The sequence below is a fragment of the Cariama cristata genome, unplaced genomic scaffold (genome assembly GCF_000690535.1).
Source record: "Cariama cristata isolate BGI_N322 unplaced genomic scaffold, ASM69053v1 scaffold3846, whole genome shotgun sequence".
Lineage (NCBI taxonomy): Eukaryota > Metazoa > Chordata > Aves > Cariamiformes > Cariamidae > Cariama > Cariama cristata.
Window position 1 is genome coordinate 308 of NW_009622513.1, and position 19,437 is coordinate 19,744.

The 19,437-nt window shown below is 37.2% G+C and overlaps 1 protein-coding gene across 1 annotated transcript; it reads left to right on the forward strand.

The window, feature by feature from the left end:
- Positions 1-332: 332 nt before the first annotated feature.
- Positions 333-19,360, forward strand: HDAC10 (histone deacetylase 10; the record flags this gene model as incomplete). Its single annotated transcript, XM_009702345.1, has 20 exons — positions 333-397; positions 1,242-1,376; positions 3,562-3,658; positions 4,337-4,434; positions 4,516-4,620; positions 4,815-4,883; positions 5,550-5,676; positions 6,163-6,228; positions 6,617-6,676; positions 7,052-7,141; positions 8,459-8,565; positions 10,294-10,361; positions 10,983-11,091; positions 11,727-11,817; positions 13,115-13,200; positions 13,702-13,755; positions 14,372-14,456; positions 14,898-15,083; positions 16,803-16,959; positions 19,228-19,360. Coding segments are annotated over exons 1-20 (1,988 nt in total), but the record flags the coding sequence as incomplete, so codon positions are not given.
- Positions 19,361-19,437: the final 77 nt, after the last annotated feature.

Here is a 19,437-nt window from a genome sequence, read left to right on the forward strand (position 1 = left end):
GAGAGGTGGCGTAACCCTTTCACCTACACCCGAAATAACCTGTGCCGAGGTTTTGAACATGCGGATAGTCGGGAATCCTGACTGCGTTTCAAGGTCTGTGCGGTTGGCTTTGCCCTGCTGCCTTGCTCCTTGGTCTTGTCAGGAGTCCTAAATGATTTTCTTTGCTTTTGTTCTCCAAGTACAAAGTCTAAAGTGCAAAGTTGTCATGCAAGCAGATACGCTGTGTACTTATATTCCCACCAGCTAGTATAATATTAAGTTTGTTCTAAGATATGTTTACTTCTTGCCTGAAACGTGTGTCTTGGGATTTTTGTTTTGTTCTGTCTGTAGCAATGGCTTCAGGAACAGCGCTGATCTATGATGAGGAGATGACTACTCACAAACTACTTTGGAGTGAGTAAGTCACTGCTGTAGTTTTTATGAACAGATTCTTATTAGGACTTCTGAGAGAAGTGCCAAACAAATGCAGTTTTTGTAAATGTAATAGGAAATACCTAATGACAGATACCATGTCATTCTCCTAGTAAATACAAAGTCTTTCCTTTTGGAGAAGAAAAAAATTTTTATTTCCAATTTGTATCCAGATGCCGTAATGATAATCTGAAGCTGAATTTGAGAAGCTGTAGGCCTCCAGTCTGGTAGGCCTTAACAACAAGTGTTAGCTTGAGGCATCTGAGTAGCCCCCTAAATAAAGTATTTGGAGCTAATTAAACTGTTTAGAAAGCGAAAGTATCATTGATCTTTGGAAAAATATGTAGGTATACTCACTCAGCTGAAACGCATCGATTAAATTCAGTTAGAAATTGGTATATGCCACTTACATAAATTAGACCAGTACCTTTGCAGTGCTCAGAGTAACTGTTGTCTTCTCTCCCAAACCAAACCTTCCTCTGTTCACCTTCACTGTAATCTACAGCTTTTCATTTCAGCATTCCTGTGTCTGTAGTTAAGCATTGCTACTTTCAGTGGTGAGAGAGGAAACAAAAAAATGATGCTATTGTGTTTCTTTTTTATTTAAGAACCAGGAATGTTTTTCTGCCTGCGTATTTTAGAACCAACTTTTGGCTCAATTCCAAAACAAAAAGTATTTCAAGATTTTCGTTTTCTTTTACTCTCGCATGTCCCTCTATGAGTGTAATGAATCTTCTTACAATGGGAAGTTAAAAGCTAGGCATTATGAAGCGTATTTGTTAGCTGTGCTGGTATGGTATTATACTAATATGATTATTGCTTATTTTTAGTCCTGTTTGTGATATTGAAGTGCCAGAAAGACTTTCATCCTCCTATGAGCAGCTTAAACGTTACCAGCTTGTGGAAAGATGTGTCCATGTGCCTGCCAGAGAAGGAAGCGAGGAGGAGATCCTGTTGGTTCACAGGTCTGAAACTTACTTTCATCACCGTTCAGATTAATTCAATGAAATAACAGATCTCATACCTCCAGGTCATATTTTGCTCTATTTGAAAAGGTCTGCTCCAAAACTCAGTGACTTCCAGTAATTTCAATGGAAAATGTGTCACACTTAGATGAATAATGTTGAGTACGGTGTAGGTGCTGAAGTATGACTCTGCTATTCCACTAAATCCCCATTCTCGCTCTTTGGGTTCTTAAGCAATGAATGCTGATTTATACATAGGATTAAAAGTAAACTTCTAATAAGAATTGGGACAAGGCTTTAAAAAGTGTAGAAAAATGGGTAATTCTTTAGAAAGATAATAGCCTCCTCTTTCTCCCAAGCATCTTTGAGACAGAGTGAATGAAACAGAAAAACTTCGCAGCTAATTTGGGGCAGGATGGGGGGAGTTTAGAGGAATAGCAGCCTGCCAGTTCTGAATTCATGGCAGTGAAGTCTGCTCTGGCATTGGTCACCTCAGTGTGATGAATCTGCAACCAACTGCGGGTGATTCTGCATGTGGCTTGTGCGCTCATTTGCCCTTGTCAGGGAGTGGCAAGGGCAGCCTTCTCTGAAGGGCCAGGGGAGTTGGGAGCAGAGCATGATGACAAAGCAGCCAGAAGCAGTGGCTTCATGGACAAGGGCACAATTCCACAATGCCCAAGCGAGGCGAGCAGCATGGGTCCAGTGATGGTAACCGGATTCAGCCATGAGTTTAGATTGCCCAACAAGGCCGTAGTGACATGGCAGGTCTGAGGTCAAGCTGGAGAGCCAATCCACGGGTCAGGGTCCAGGTCCAGGTTAGCGGGTTCATGGCCGCACACAGACATGGCTATACAACACAGCTGCAATGTAGCCAAGGGCGAGAGCCTTATCTTAAAAGCAAGTGCCAAGGGAAGGAGGGGGAGCCTCTGCTGAGACTTCTTAGCAGACCTGTTTGGAGGGAGCCTCTGCTGAGGTTCCTTCTAGCTCTCTCTTTCAAGGTGACCAGCTGTACTACCTCTGCTGCTTCTGAACCCAGCAGCCAAACCCAGGAGGGAAGGGATGCACCCAGGGCTCTGACAGCTGTGATGAGGACCGTAGCTTGAGCCCAAGTCACGCTTAAATTTTCAGATCCCAGAAGAGTATTTTTCCTAAGAACATACTTGCTTGTTAGAATGCAATTAGTGCTGTGTACCAATATAATTTATTTTCATCTTAAATACATTGCTGATTGGGTACAGAAAAGGCTTGATCACTATTTCCAGTTGAGTTGCTCCTGCTAGATGACTGGGCACAAATCACTTCACTAGGTCTTGTCTTGGTTTCCATAGGTAAGCTAGAGAAAATAGAGCTCTTTCATTTCTAAAAAACGTATAACAAATTTATAACTCCTATGAAAATGGTTTGTTTGTGTTCACAGTTACAAGACTGCTGCTGAAGTTAAACTAGTAATTATACACCATTCAGGTTCATACGGTTTTATTCCTGTTAATGCCTTCATTTTGAAGCCACTGTTTAGCTTTATTTTCATTAGGCAGCACTAATGTGTCTCATTTTGTTGTGAAGTTCTGGTTGCTTTAGCATTGTCTGCCTAGAGGACGCAGATGGGAGAGTAGATGCCATCAGCTTCCACTTCCAGCTTGCTATACAAGGGCAGCAGAGCGGTGACAGAGAATTGGGGGAACGTTGATGCTTGTGTCTTAGTATTTATTGCACTCTTGAACCAGTGAAAAGAGGGAGTTAGTACACACCTGATAAGGGATTCATTCAAATACTTGTTTTCCACAGAATAAGGGAGGACTAGACGCCCATTCTCAGAGTTATAATTCACACTCTGATGACTGTCAGGATCCTAGTTTAGTTCTTGTTGGGATGGTATCTATATGTAGCATGGATTACAAAGTAATGATGAACAAAGGGCCTTTTTTTGAAAGCAAGACTAATTGCTCTTACCACTGGGAAAAGGAAAAGAATGTCATATTCTTAAGACATCCAAGAACCCTTGCTTTCATAGTGCTCTTTTTTTTTTTTTTCACTGTATCCTGCAACTAACTTTCCAGAGTACCTATTGGACTATCACAGAAAGCTCCTTTTAACATATATTGTTACTTTTAATTACATTTTGCATTAAAAAAACCCTTTATAGTTGCTTAGTTAAGTGTTGTGTTCATCTCTCTCTCCTCTGCAGTTCAGAACACTTGGAAGTGGCAAAAAGCACCCAGACAATGAATGAAGAGGAACTGAAAAGAGTCTCTGGAAATTATGATGCTTTTTTCTTTCATCCGGTGTGTAAGTTAAACTGCTTCCTCTATTGGGAGTTACAAGTATTTGTGTTATTCCATCTGAGTGGCACTTTTCTAAGTAGGGGAAAATTGGCAATACATTTTTTTGCTATTTAAGTAGACTTGCATGTATTTATGGTATTATTATTATCTGTTTCAAGTTCAGTATAAGGCTGTAATTTAAACTGGTTAAGTGTCCTGTCGTCTATTCTGTAATTGTATCATGCCAGTGTAGTGCACTACTCAGATTTTGGCTCTATTTTTATCACTTCATGTCACTGTAGACCATTAGTGACCTGCAAATCACGTTTTGGTAATAGTTGCTCTTAAATGTTGTGCCGGATAATGGAGGTGAAATCTTCTGTGTTTTGTTTCTGTAAGGTTTCATTCTTTATTTTCCAAGATGCTGTGTTATTCCACTAGTCAGTTCAATATGTCCATCTCATGTTTCTTAACTGCTCCAGAGAGAACATCCTTATAAATATGGTGATTACAGGTAAAGCTAGTAGAAAGCACATTGGAGACTGTGTTGTAAAATTCTACTTTTAGCCATCTGCATACAGCCTCAGTTGGGTAGAATTATGTCAAGACAATTTGCTGTTGGTGCAAAAGTGTCATGTGTGATTAGTTTAAAAGAAGCAGATGAGTGAGTGATGACAACTGTGAGTTTCTCTTTTTCAGAACACTTACCGCTGTGCCAGACTAGCAGTAGGAGCAACTTTGCAGCTGGTGGATGCTGTGATGTCAGGAGAAGTGTGCAATGGAATGGCTTTAGTGAGGTAAGAAAATATGTGAAAAAAGTTTTCACTTCTTACCAAAATTTCTTTTGTTGTGAGTAACCATATAAAACTTTGTTTTAGACCTCCAGGTCACCACAGCCAGAGAAATGCAGCTAATGGGTTCTGTTTGTTCAACAATGTTGCTATTGCAGCAGAATATGCAAAACTGAAATATGGTCTACAGAGGTAAGTGTGTAGTTGACTCTAGAGAAGCTTTTCATACCGAAGTATGGCTTTAGATAACAGTTTGACATTGTACTGGTTTAGATTAATGTCTAGAGCTTTCAGGGTGTCCTGTACCTTTTGGATTGGAAAAGCATTATTCTGATCAAGATGCTCTGGTTCTTCTGCTGAATGTTTTCTTTTACTGATCTATGCAGAATCCTAATTGTTGACTGGGATGTGCACCACGGGCAAGGAACTCAATATATATTTGAAGAGGATCCAAGGTTTGAAGGATTTTTATTTTTTTTTTTTTTTAAATGTTAGCTGGTTAAAGATTGCTTGCCTCTGTAGAGAGTAAGATTTCTTAAATTTCTAAAACTAGAATCTTACAAAACATTCTTCTTGCTATTTTTGTCACTGTTTTTTACTTGTTATACAGTAGAGGGGAAAATTAACAAAAAAAGAGAAATATGTAAATCTGTTCTACTTTAAAGAATAACAAACACAAAATGAGCGATATGATTACTTTGGTTTGCCAGTAGCAAGATCTCTTCGTGCCAGTATTCAGGTAATACATCTATTCTCTGTATTCACAAATTTCTCGGTTAAAGTATTCAAGTAGTAGTTGGCTAAAATACATGAGCTTTATATTGTTTTTGGAAAAACCACAGAAGTAGGTTCTAGAAACAAGTCTGCTCTTCTGAAAAATGCCCTGTCTGTGGTCTGAATGGAGTGCATGCATACAATAAATTTTTAGCAGGTTAATTTTTAGGTTAATTTTGGCATAGGACCTACTGTACCATGTTTCACAGTCCAAGTCCATTAAGAGAACTGAGGAGAAAGGACAATTCTATTTTCTTGCTTTCAGTCAATACAGTCACCAGGTTCAGGATATAAAGTCAGTTTGGGAATCTTTTTGTCCAGTTGGATTTGGGTTTTGTATCTTTCAGTGTTCTGTATTTTTCCTGGCATCGCTATGAACATCAGGAATTCTGGCCGTCACTCAGAGAATCTGAATATGATGCTGTGGGTCTGGGAAAAGGAGAAGGTTTTAACATAAATTTGCCTTGGAATAAGGTAAATGTTGTTTACAGCACAACAAAGCAAGTGCAATAGCTTTGTATCTCATGCTTTACGTAACACTTTCAGAGAAGTGCACTGCTTCAGTTGTTTGGCACGTGTCTTAGCACAGTGCACATCTTTCTCATCAGTGGAATGTCTGCTGAAAAATATGGCTCAGAATGTGATAATGTTTAAAAAAAAAAAAAAAGAGGGAGAGAAAAACACACACGTCTGGGTTTTTTCTTGAATATCTTGCCTAGCCATCAAATTAGAAAGTGTTTCAGGAGATTATTCCATCCATCCTTGTTCAACAGAGAACTAAAGCTCATACTTTAGACTAAAAATGGTGGATATTTATGCACTTCTCTTAAACAGAGTTTGTTTTACTTGACCTCATAAGGGAACCTTATCTTTAACTTTTGATACTATCTGTCTTGAAGAACCTTAAAAAATTTGTTATTCTAACAGGAAAGTATGACCTATATTTCTCATATTTTACAGGTTGGGATGGGAAATTCAGATTATCTTGCTGCATTTTTCCATGTGTTGCTTCCGATGTCTTTTGAGGTAATTTTTTACTGCTCTGCTATTTGAATGGTGAAACCAAAGGCTACTTCCTAAGTACTTCTTAAGCAGGTGCCATTGAGTATTTTGTAGAAATGCAGTAATTGCCAGTAGCACAATTAACACATTATTTTTGCTGGTGTGACTGATGTCCTGGTCAACTGAGTAGTATTTATGGAATGTTAGCTTTTAAATGTTCAGTATAATGATCTGCAACTTCTCCAGCAAAAAAGTAGCTTAAAAGGATAATTTTAGTTTTTTTTCAAGGAGAGTCTTTTTTTGTGTTCATATTCTAGCTGAAATAACAGCTGAATATGGTACAGTTGAAGTCCAGTGTAAAATTGAAAATAGGACATAAGAATGTGCTACAACTCTCTCTGTTTTATAACAGTTTGATCCTGAACTGGTTATTGTCTCTTCTGGATATGATTCTGGAATTGGAGACCCTGAAGTAAGTAACCTGTGACCTTTGTGTTGCCAGTCATGAATCTGTTCACAAAATATTCCTACCTCTTAAATGTCCTGTGATTGCTAGGTGAAATTCACTTTCACCAAGCTAAAAATATGTATTTGAGTCTTTAAGCCACCCCCAGCTCATTAAATACTACAATGAGATATGTAAAGACAGATTATTCTGTAATTACTGTATTGTTTTTTGCACCTTCCTTTAAAGCAGTTGGTTCAGCATTTTGTTAGATACAATGAAAGACAAGTGTTCCAGTATTCCAACTCACTCATGTATGTCAGATTGTGTGGTGTTTGTTTTTTTTTTTACCAATGTTTTTGATCCAGGGTTTCATCTCTTAACATTTTTTCTTTGATTTAGGGTCAGATGAATGCCACTCCTGAGGTTTTTGCCCACCTTACCCATTTCCTGATGCAGTTAGCTAATGGAAAGCTGTGTGTCATCCTAGAGGTAAAGACTTTTGAAGTGTACTCCCAGGGGAAAGGTCTTTGTATTAGAGCCATATAGGGCAAGCCAGAAGCTAGGAAGTGAAACTTCTTAACAAAATAATTTCTTCTTTTTATCTTTCTTTTGAGAATTAGGAATGCAAAATTGGCTAAAATTTGACAATGCTCTTGTACATTAGAAGAAATGCATATCTTAAAAACTGATTTATTTTTTTTTAACTTAAAATTTTGAAACAGAGGAACATATGTTCATTGTTCAAAAAAAATATATCCTCCGTGTGTGTGTATTATGTTCAGTTCTTGTGAACAGTGACCAGTCTGCTGCTCTGGACAGTCCCAAACTCATTAAAATGTATTTAGTGAATAAGCTGCATTATCAATGTTTTTACAAGTATGTGTTACTCCAAAAGAGTTTAAAAAACCTTTAACCTAAATATACCCTTACTTAGTAATGGAGCCCTTACTAAATTCCCTCTTTTGAATAAAAGCCTCTATGCAAGCTCTTTTTTTTAAGAGCTCTCTTTATTTTTTAAACAATTAAAAATTTCTCCTCCTTTTGAAATCTAGATTTCAACTCCCTGTTTCTGCTGCATGTTAGAAAAATGGTGGCTTTTCAGGTAAATAAGTGTGTGGAAATATTACTGCCAACAGGGTCTCCAAGAGTGAACTGTTTATTGATTCACTTGACCTCTGTTTTGCATGACTTTTCTTCCATCATCCTTCTCTCCAGCAGGTTATTATAAATATTTCTGTCTACTAGCTGAAGTGCAAATAAGCATCCCATCCTAATACAGATTATGTGACTGCTCCACAGGTGGTATGCAGGAAGCAATCTATCATCTGCAGTCTAGCAGTCTTAAATCTGTCTTCAGTTGCTGTCCAATTTCTGGTAAACCATCAGGACAACCATATCTTACAAGTGTCAGGCTGTGGGAGATCTCACTTGTACAGACATTTTAGAGGACAGTGATAGTATTTGCCTTCTAAGGAATCTTCCACAGGAATTGCTGAGGGTGGCATACCATGGATAGGAATGGAGAAGTCACGTTTCCAGGGTTTTCATGGCAAAGTCATGACTGATTCTGAAATGAATCAAGCCATGATGAAGTGAGTTGAATCATGGGATGCCAGTGAAGTTCAGCAACTAGCCTCTAACACTGTTTTCATCTTGAAAATCATTGACTTAAATGTACTGGCATATCATCTTCTGTTTCTGTAGATTCAGATATATTTCAAAAGTTTTATTTATTTTCCGTGATGATATTCATATAGATATTCTAAGTACTAGTTCCTTAGGTGACACAAAATACATTTTTTCTAGGGTGGCTACCACTTGAAGTCATTGTCTGAATCAGTCTGCATGACTGTAAAAACTTTGCTTGGAGATCCTGTACCTCAAATAACTGGAGAAATGGCACCTTGCTTAAGGTAAGCATATGAAGAATTTTAAAATAACCCATGTGTTTATCAAAGAGATTACAGATATGCATGCTTTGAACATTTTGCTGAAGCAAGGTTTTAATATGATGCTTTATAGTATATTATTTTCTGCTTTGGAACTTGCTTTCCAAAAAGTCATCCAAGGTACAGTTTTGTATACTTTTGTTTCTGAAACTATTTCAAGTTGCGAGAACTTAATGGCTTATAATTTTATGCTATTTATCCTTGGGCCTTGTTATTCCGTAGAGATCCATCTCACTCAAGGCTGGGACAATCCTTCTGTAATCAAGGCAACACCAGTTAATAACAGCCAGTATTTGGGAAAGTGTGTAATTGCAAGGCTTTGTTCTTCAGACTCCAGAGCGACTTCAGCAATAGCTGGAGCTAACCTCTCTCTCACGTGTAATTGCAAGGCTTTGTTCTTCAGATTCCAGAGCGACTTCAGTTGCTGTAGTACAGCAATAGCTGGAGCTAACCTCTCTCTCATCAGTGAGAGCTGATGCTGTGCAGAGGCAGTCTTGATGACTCCTTGTGTTTCTGGAATTTGGAGCATCGAGGCCTGGGGTGCAAAAGCACTTGACTGTGTGGAGCTGTACTAAGATAATTAAACTTTGAGTCTAACTTCTTTTTGGAGACAGTACGATTGTGTTTGCACAGTAGCGAATCTGACCTAGTAAAGCATTCTGAACCTTGGGCCTGAATCAGTCCCACATCTAACAGCATCTTTCTCTCTACCTGTCTGTACCATCTGCTCCACATCGTCAGGTTCCGTCCTCAGTCTCTCTCCCACCTCAATAGTTGTCCTGTGCTTTTTTTCTGCAGTAATGTTCCGTATGCGTTTTGGTGGCAGCACCTACCAGTTGGCTGTGTTAGTTAAAACTTGGAGCTCAGATCAGTCATGGAAGCAGTGTAGATATATGCAGGCTGTGGGCACAGTTGGATTTGGTAAACTCTGATGGAGCAAAGCTGGTTATTTTGTTCCCAGCACATCCCATAGCCCCTGTATCACCTCTTTTTTTTTTTTTCTTTTTTCCCCTTCCCTCTACCAACTGTAGAATCTCAGGTTGCTATCATCTTGGGTAATAGAGAGTTGATTACATATTTATCCATTATACCAGTCCAGCTCCTGAAGACTTTATGAATAATCTCCAAGTACACAAAATTTGTCCTGGATTTAACATAACCTGAATTATGTCTGCATGGTAGCTAACGTACTAGGACCATTTGCCTGTAGTGCTGCAAATATCAGTGGTAACAAAAAAATTTCAACACAAAGAATAGCAGGCAATGTGATTTACGTGGTTCCTGAACAGATAGTCTTGCTTTTGAGTGAATCTAATTACATCTTTACATTGTGTAGATAAAATCTCTGACAGAGCAAAGACAGACTGGTGAAATCTTGCCTTTCCGGAAGTCAGGGATAGTGTGATTCCTCCAACAGCAGGGTCAGGATTTCACTTAATGTGTGTAAACGTGTACATACTGCATGTGTTCTTCACCTTTTTTTTTTTTTTTTTTTTGACTCTTGTATCTAATCTTTCCAAGCAATCTGCTCACTGACTCTCATTGTCTTTATCTTTCTGTTCTACATTCTTGGAAGAGACCACAGCTTGTTAATTTTCAATTGGATTTTTTGTTTTTGCTTTTTCATTGAGGTAAGTTGTGTTTCCTGTATTTTCATTAGTGCTGATACTGTTAATCGTGTTTCTTTTGTAGTGCTGTTGAATCTATTCAAAATGTGAGAGCAGCACATAAACCCTACTGGAAATGGTTGATGTATGAAGGTAATTACCCTTCTCTTCAAGCCAATGTGATTGGTAAATGGATTCATACAGAAATTCAAAATTATTAATACCAGTGGATTAAAATAATTGAACTACCAGTTATTAATCAAGTGACTGATGAAGCAGTGAGGCTTTATTCAAGGTCATGTCTTCAGCTGGTCTGAAAAGAACTTCTGAAGCCGGCCAACATCACACGAAAAAGTAGCACTTTAGTATCTTTGTTTTCCATGTGAAAAATATGGGCACAAGATTTATTATCATTTATGACCTTTTGCTAGATTGAAACAAACTTAGCAACACTAAAAAATAACATTTGTGGCAGGAAACATTGTAGCTAGTGCATGGAAATAAATATGCATACTATGATACAGATGTGCACTGTTTTGTAAATAAATGTAACCAAATATTAACACATTGCTTAGGAATTAATACATGTGAAACCCCTGCTTTTCTTTTCTCTAGACACATCATTTTTACAAAATTTGAGCACCAAATCACACCTACTAAAGAAGGCTAATCCAAATCCCTCCACAGAACATGAATCTAAGATAACTAACAACAATGAAACTGTCGAAGTAGAAAGATTTTTGGAACTGCACATGAAAAATATTCTATTTCCAATGCCTCCCATCAAAACAGCAACAACATCTAAAGGTTTAGCACATTTGCTCCCTGTACCCGTTCATTTGGTGAAGGAAATGGACAAAAATGAAATAAAAGCTCTTGTCAGGTTGGTCCTATCTATTTAATTTTCAATGTAATTATGAGGATGAGAGGTCTCTGTACAGACTGTCATCTACCTCTGTGTCTGCTGTGGTCATCTTTTTGGCCTTAGTCTACATGATTATAGCCAGAGTTTCTTCCTTTGGAAAAAGAAGACATTGGTGTTGGTTATCACTCGTAGCCTTGAAGTCTTTTCAAGAACTAATCAGAATACTTTTAGAGAAAGCTATTTCAATGGAGACAGAAGAGTTAGTGCAAATGTATTCATTTAGAAAGAGATTTTGCTAGGAAGGTGCCCTAAAGCTCTGTGTTCACTTTGTAGCTGAAAAAAATACCAAATTGGTCTGATTTGAGAGCTCAACTTTTTGTCTTAGTCTAATTTTGACAGAGCTCTATTTCCTGAATATCTTCAGACAGTTTTGTTTTCTTTCCAGTGCAGAATGGAAACAGATTTAGAGAGTGCAAGACTGTCAGGCAACAGTGTTGTCATCTTCCTGTTACAACTAGGTTTTTGAGAATCAATGTTTAGCACCTATACAAAATGTACCCTGTCAATACTAACTGCAAAGTACCATATCGGTGTCCTCTTCAAAAGCATTATTGCCTCTAACCTAGTTTTTCTTCAAATATTTTATTTTGCAGTGACTTTTACACAGATCTTGTGAAAGAGGACAGAACTTTGCTCTCTCTTGGCAGTACATTGACCATCCTAGACAAAATGCTTAAGAAGGAGGTAATAACAAACTGTTTTGATCTTGGGAGATCAGGGGGAGAGTTGGATTCCTCTGATTTTTTGCTTCTGCTATATTATTGTCCAGATACTAGTTACTGTGTAGTTCACAACCCCACTAATCTCAGCTAGAACGCTTAGCTACAAGAGTGAGTATGCAAGATGAGAAAACAACTATTTAGGGATAGCTGTTAACCCCAAGACATTTTTCTAATGATCTTTGGGTGAGACATTGTCCTGCTTTTCTGCAGTCACAGCATATGAGTCAATAAGAACCTTCTCATCACTCTCAGACATACAGGTGAGCCAGGCATTCACTCTTCCAGCTGAGGGGAGCAGAAGTTGGTGTATGAAGCACCAGGGAGCAGCAGCAAGAAATCTGAACAAGAAATGTCAAATCTTGAAATTTTTCCTGTTTCAGTGCACACAGTCTTGCCTTCTGTCTTTAGGAGGTAGGGTTTCCTTTGCATTACTCTTTATTAGAAGATGCCACGCTATGAGCAGCTGCACCCACTTACCATTATTTGTACAACAGTTTACTCAGAGTAAATTTTGATTTACACATGCACACCACAGCACCGCCACCCCCTCCTTTAGTGGAGCTTTTGAAAACACCACTGTATGCTGTGATTCTGAAAAGAGTAATTCCAGTTCAGCATTTTGATTCTTGCAGGGTCAGGAATGAAGAGAAGGCAGGCTTAGAGGGTGCATGTTTGTATTTATGTATAGAAACTTGGAGAAGCAAAGAGGAAGAACTGCAAACAAGTTAAGAATTTTGCATCATAATAAATCAGTCTCTCCCTTTGAATGAAAAGCTGTCTTTAAAGTACCAGGCCTAGGAGGAAGCGTAACTGCCAGAATGGCCTGCCTCTTCTAAGCCATCTTCTTGGTGTTGGAAGTCATGTATGTAGATCTTGGGGACAAATTTTTAACATTATGGGCTGTGCATACCTCTAGGAGGCCTATAAATAGATCCAAAAAAAATGGTAACTGACAAAAAGAAGTAGAACTTTACATGAGTTGCAGATGCTAAGATGAGCTTTTTTACAGCTGTCTTTCAACATAGCACTATACTTTTGAAGTAACAGAACAGCTCTTGGCATAATAATCAAACATGGACTTTCTGTAGAAAATGAATTAATAACATTTTCTTAACCCTACTACGATAGATCATTAATATACCTTTCACTGTAGCTTTGTTTGATACATATAAACAAGTAAAAATACAGTTGTTACAAATAAAAAATGAAAAGATCTTGCGCAGCATTAATTACTTCTGAATGAAAAATATATTTTGCAGGTATGCAATGGAATTGCAGAATCACCCACAGCTGCTGTTTCTGTTGCCGTTGCGCTAAGACATTCTGTTTGTTTTGGATTTCAAAGGTGAATTTGTATCTTTTGCATTTGGGGCCCTTTGACAAAATGTAAAAAAGAGATATTAAATGTGTGAAATATGGCAAATTGCCTTTGAAACCTTAATTTTAAAACAAGTAGCATCTGCGTATGCATAGCATTTTCAATATGTAGTACAGACAACATTGTATATGCCAGCAAAAACCTTTTGCCTTACCAAAGGCAAAACATTTGTAAGGATGACTGCTGCACCTAGCCTGCAGGTTCTTTGTCAAATTTCGATTGTCTTTGGCCTGAGGACGTTTTCTTAGTTTTGTTTTTTCCCCTGGGTATTTGGTGGGACAAAAGGAGTTCCCTTGAGCTGTCATAAATGTGTTTTTCTTTATACTTTCAATGGACCAAATTCAGAAACAATATCCATTCTTTTTTTATGCATCTAATCTACATGCAGACTCTTTAAACAAATTGCACTAATTGAAAAAAAATATTTTTAGATGTACATGTATGTATATTTTTATTTGTTTTCTGTAGAGTGCTTTGTGTGTTTGTTGGAGACATGCAAATCATACCAAACACAAAAGATGGGTGAGCTTTCTCTTTACTTAAGGGAGTCAAATCCTAAAGGCTTTGTAAATGTTTGTAAGTGTCCATATGTATGATGAAATCTGCATGAAGGAATCAGTCATGAGCTGATGTTCATTAAGTTTAGTGTGAGACAAAATACAAAATATCCCCAAAAGTATCTTTAAAGACAAACTGCTATTTCTAAATGCTACTTTATGAGTTTAGTGGTAGGTTTAAAGTATAATCCTTCTATATTGATTGAAATTTAGATTGTTATTGAAAATATAATTACCTCCTTTACTTTATTCTTAATTGTATAGGGTGTACTCCTATATCTGCAGGGAGCACATACTGCTGATGTTGAGTTCCTTATTGATAGTCATCTTTATCTATAACTTTTTTTGCTACTTGCCTTTTTTCTTAAAAGTAATTTTCCCATAGTCTTTAATACTCTTTTAAAAAAATACCTTAAAAAGTATTTCACTTTTAATTGGGGTTTATGTTATGGCGTGTAGTAATGCAAATAGTTGTTTTCTCCTGTGTTATGAATTAGTATTTAAAGAATGATGAAAGAAAAGATGTTTTTATCTCATTGGAAGTTGTTGGTTTAATACTCAGATGTGGTTTTTATTTACAGAAAAATACTCATGATACATATTTGTGAGAAAGAACAGTCTGGAAAGACCAGCTCCAAACACTATATTTCTCTAAACTGGAAAGAGGTAAGATTCACTTCCTGGAAACAACACAAGAGAAAAACTTTTTAAAACAGAAATAATAGAATGTATTTACAAATTCATAAAATGACACTGAGAATTACACCCCTCACTGCAATTTGGACCTTTAAAAATATTTCCTTTTCTTGCTCTTGTCAGGGTACTACTCCTTCATGCATCTTTAGAGTGTATTAGAATGCATAGGTTTGAGGAAACCTTCAGTAGCTGCTGTAGTTCATCTTCCAGAAGGCAGAGTTAAGAGTGCGAAGACACTGAGGAAAAGATTAATAATATGCATGTTTAATATAAAAATTACTGTGAAAATAGATCAGTATCCTGTTTCCCAGGCCAATCAAAAGCTTCTGGAGATTCACCATACTGTTTTGTTTTATATCTGGGAATTTGGGCTTTACGTTTGTGCTAAACAGTTTCTCATTGTTGTTAAAGGATGCTGAAGGAAATGACTTCTTTTCTGCTGTACTTGGATTCATTCTTCCTGTAGCATACAGTTATCAACCTAACTTGACAGTAATAGCTGTTGGACCAAACAGGAGCCTTGGAATAAGTGGGATTTCTCTGCTTTTTGCTTTACTACGAGGATTAGCAGAGTCTCGAATTTTTGCAGTGATTGAGGTAAGAAGTGGTGCTAAGCTTTGATGCTTCAAAGTGCCTAGGACAGAACTCAAATCAAGCAGCAGCACGCTTGGTATGAACTGCTTGAAGCTGCCCAGTAGAAAATGTTAGCTGTATCTATACTGTCTTTGGTACTCCTGAGTTCATGATGCAAACAGCCCAAGTTTGTTTCTGCCCTGACAAGACAAGACACAGATGCGTACTGAGCTGTAGGCAGCCTGCATGATTGAGAAGCTGAGGCATGAATGCAAGCCCATGGTTATGTCTGTAAACAGTAGAAGTTCTATTTGTCACAACTTCCCTTTCCACCTGGGATTCACAGCTCAGAGCTGTCTCTTTTTAGGAGACACCTGTTGTCTGTTAATTATATGGCCTCTTTCCATCTAATGTGATTGAAAGCAGCCCATTGTCCTGTTTATCATAGAACACTATGCTTCCTTTCCTTCTCTCCACCATGCTGTACTTCATCACACACAACTTCCATCATGCAGAAGATAAATCAAAATGGCACATACCCTTTAAGTGAGCTTAATTGCTGTAACGTGTAACTGAGGACCAATTCATCTGAGCTTTGTGTTTCTGGTAGAGAGCATGGGAAAGGAAATACAGAATATATGGATCATTCCCTAGTCTAGTTTTTTCCATACACTAGCACATTAAGGATTTCTAAATGTAGGAAGTCGGAGGCTGTATCCAGACCAGTGTGTGATAAGTGCCAGTGAGCGTATCTTCCATGAATTTGTCTAATCTCTTTAAGAACTTGACTTAGGCTCTAGGGCTCTGCAGCATCCTGTGGCTGTGAGTGACTCAATTTTTTGGTGTGTTCTGTGAAACAATAACTTCTGATTGCTTTGGTGCCTTCTAGTTCTTAATGAGGAACAACAAATAATTGTTCACATATGCTTATTCTAATCTCTTCCCCAGCAAGTATCCAATTAAAGATATATTATTCATTAAGCTGACGATTAAGTGGATTTTGACATACTTTATTCTGTAGTTTTCTCAAATGTTATTTAATTTACAGTGCTGATTTGTAAATTGTCTAAAATAATTTGTACATTGATATGCAGTATACAAATAGTGCATTTGCACATTACTAATTAGGAGTATGAAATGGAAAGAATTATTGATATTCTGAAGGGTGAACTCAGAGATACAAAGGAAGTTAGGCATACATCTTTAAAAAAATTACTAATACTTTCATATTGGTACTCTGCGGGTAGCTCCATAATGGGATTATGTAATGTATGGGCATTTTCTAATGCATGTCACTGGCTTTTTAGAATAATTGAAAAAATACTTCTATCTCTTAAAAATAAAATAGATGGTAACTCTATCAACGCTACAGAATATAATTTCTGTGAGGAAATGATACTGATTCAGACTGTCAGGAGTCAAAAAAAGTCACTTCCTGATGAAGCAAAATATATCACTATTTTCCACTGATAGAAAGTAAATGATGCATGAAGTAAACAAGCTCCATGTTCCCCTTCCCTCGTAACATTTTCTACCTTTAACCCAGATTTATTTCTTTTCAATCACAAAAGGAAAACTGAGATTGTTTCTCTATTTGAAAGAAACAAGTTTTACAAGAGATAAAAGTTAATTCATCTTTTTCAGAAAAAACTTCTCCATTTTGACATTGTTTTAAATATTTCATGTATTACTGAAGCAAAGAGAGTTTGGTTCCCAGGAGTATTTTTTTTTTTCCTTAAACAGGACACAGAGATAAACTTAATGCAAAGTGTAGCCAAAGCATTAGTGAGTGCTTCTACACCTCACTTTGGAGTTTATGTACCTCCTACCCAAGAAAAAGTAAACAAAATAAAAATATTAAGAGAAAAAAAGCAGGAATGGAAGATGCTTCAGTGTTCAGGTAAGTTGTCTATTTTTATCTTTAGTTCTTATTAATATTGCAAGTTTCTGAAAAGATGATAAAATACTGCTGGATCCTGTAAGTCAGTGGGATAGTAAAGTCAGTGGGAGCACATTGATCTAATGTGAAAAGGATGAAACTCTGAATGCTTTTAATTCTGCCACTTGAGCCAGAAAGCACCGAATTTCATAGCATAATAACTGTGCCCTTGGGAACTTTGAATACTGTTACTTCAAAATTTTGAAATGGAACTACCAAAATATTATGTGCTTGAAGAATGGTTAATAAGATGTGCACTGGCTCTGATTGCTGATGTGTTTTCTGAATATAGTGCCAAATCAGGTGACATTTTTATACATTTAGGTTGTCCACAAATAACTCAGTGGTGATTAGTCATGCTGAAAGGACATTCACAAGCAGCTGAGGATCAGGTACTGCATTTGTATAGGAATCAGGCGAGGCAGGTGTGTATTTTCAAGCTTACTTGTCTAGAAACATTTATCTACTGAGTAACTTCTGTTTTTCAACAGAAAAAGCAATGATAAAGGTGGGCATTTCTCTCTGAAAGAAAATGCCCTGCTCTCTTTCAGAAGAAATGGCCAAGAGCAGTGGTCTGGTTCCAATAAAAATGTTCTTATGGGATTAGGAATTGTGGTATAAGCGTGATTAATAACTGTTTTTGCTTATTGCTGTTCATTTCAGTGAAGGCTGGGATTTCAAGAAATTGACTTCACTGCAGAATCATTTTACACCAGAAGAAAACATGTTGCTGTTCATGTTGCCTTTCAAATAATCAGGAAAAGAGATGGTCAATCTCTAAACAGAGTAAGAGCCATTCGCAATTATCTCCTGTTTTTAGAATACTTAAAATCCATATTTTCAGCTAGAGAATTGTGCTTGCAAATTCTGTATTGGCACTGATTATTCAAGACTTGAAAGCAACTCCTGTACTTCATTACTGCAAATTGGGGCCTGTGTCATTTGTGACATTGTAAAGTCAGGCTTGCATGTGCAGTAGCTTGACTTCATGAATGTTGAAGAAGTCCAGAAGACAGGCATCTGAAATGAGCAATCATAATAGCCAAAGCGTTTTAATATTACTTAACAGAATACCAGAGTGCTTGCACTGCTGCCACCCCCACCATTTCATTGGGAGTTTAAACTTAACAACAGGTCCTTCAAATTAATGAAACTTCATTTCATCATCTGATTTAAAGGATTCCCCTAACATGGTCTCTTCTTTTACTTTTTCTAATGAGAAATTGTCAATTGCGAGAAGAAAGAAAAGCAGCTGAACAGCTATAGTGTACGCATTGCCTATGTCATACCTGTGATGATTCAATTTAATTTCCTGAACTATACAGGGCATGAGAGAAAAAAGAAAAATATTTTGCATCTATAAAATTACAAATACATAGTTGAATAAAGCAGTGTAAAGAGGACTTCACTCTCCTCTTTTCAAATGTAAATCATCTATATAACAAATAAAAATCCAAAACCCCCAGAGACTTGGGAGTGGCCTCAGGCTGACATCATGTGAAGTCTCAAAACTAAACAAACATCCCTAGGCAACAGCCTTAGTATGCCTTGTTTTGCAGCATCCCAGGTATGATTTAGGGCTCATTTTAAAGAGCACTTTTCTGTGATTGTGACTTCAATAATGTGACCTTTTGATTTCAAACACTTCAAATTATGATTATACTGGTGTTGCTACTGGGATCAATGTTACATAATTTGAATAACTAAATCTGTCTTTGCAGATACTTCTCTTTTTATAACTGTTCCCAGTGATTCCCTTCTTGTTCATACCAGTTTTCAGTTATTGCTGGATGGGAAATGATACCCAATCCTTGCACATTTTGAAATGAAAATCTATTTCAGAAGAAACCAAAAGGCATGTCAAACATTTTCACAAACAGAAGTTGACGAACATAAAGATGTTCTGTTTGTTTGAGAATTTCTTTAAACTTAACTTCAAACTCCAAAAAGTATTTACTTTAGATTGGAAACTGGGCAACAGCCAAACTTTAGCTTCAGAACTTTTCAGAACAGCAGATTTGTTGGTTTATTCTACTCTCGCCCCTGAAAAAAAAAATGTGGTTTTTTTTTTTTTTACAATTCATCATTTTCAAGGAAAAAGCATTTTCTCAGAAATAGCTCATTCCCTTCATTCAACTGAATTTCTGCAGTGTTTGAATCATACAAATGTTGTGTTTTGCTATGTATTTTTCTAAGATCTTGATCAAATTTATTAAAACATTAATTAAGAGGGAAAAACGTGTACTCTTGGTAGAATTAGTTTGCAAATACCGTGCGAAGACGGCAGTTCCATTCTGCGGCTGGGGACGCAGTACGAGCGTGGTTCATCGCCTTCTGGCAGTAGCGTGTCGCTTCTTATAAAGTGAGTGGTGACGTTAAAAGTAAGTATCGCAGGAATGGTTTCACAATGGTGCGCTGTCTAAATCGGCGGTTTACGTA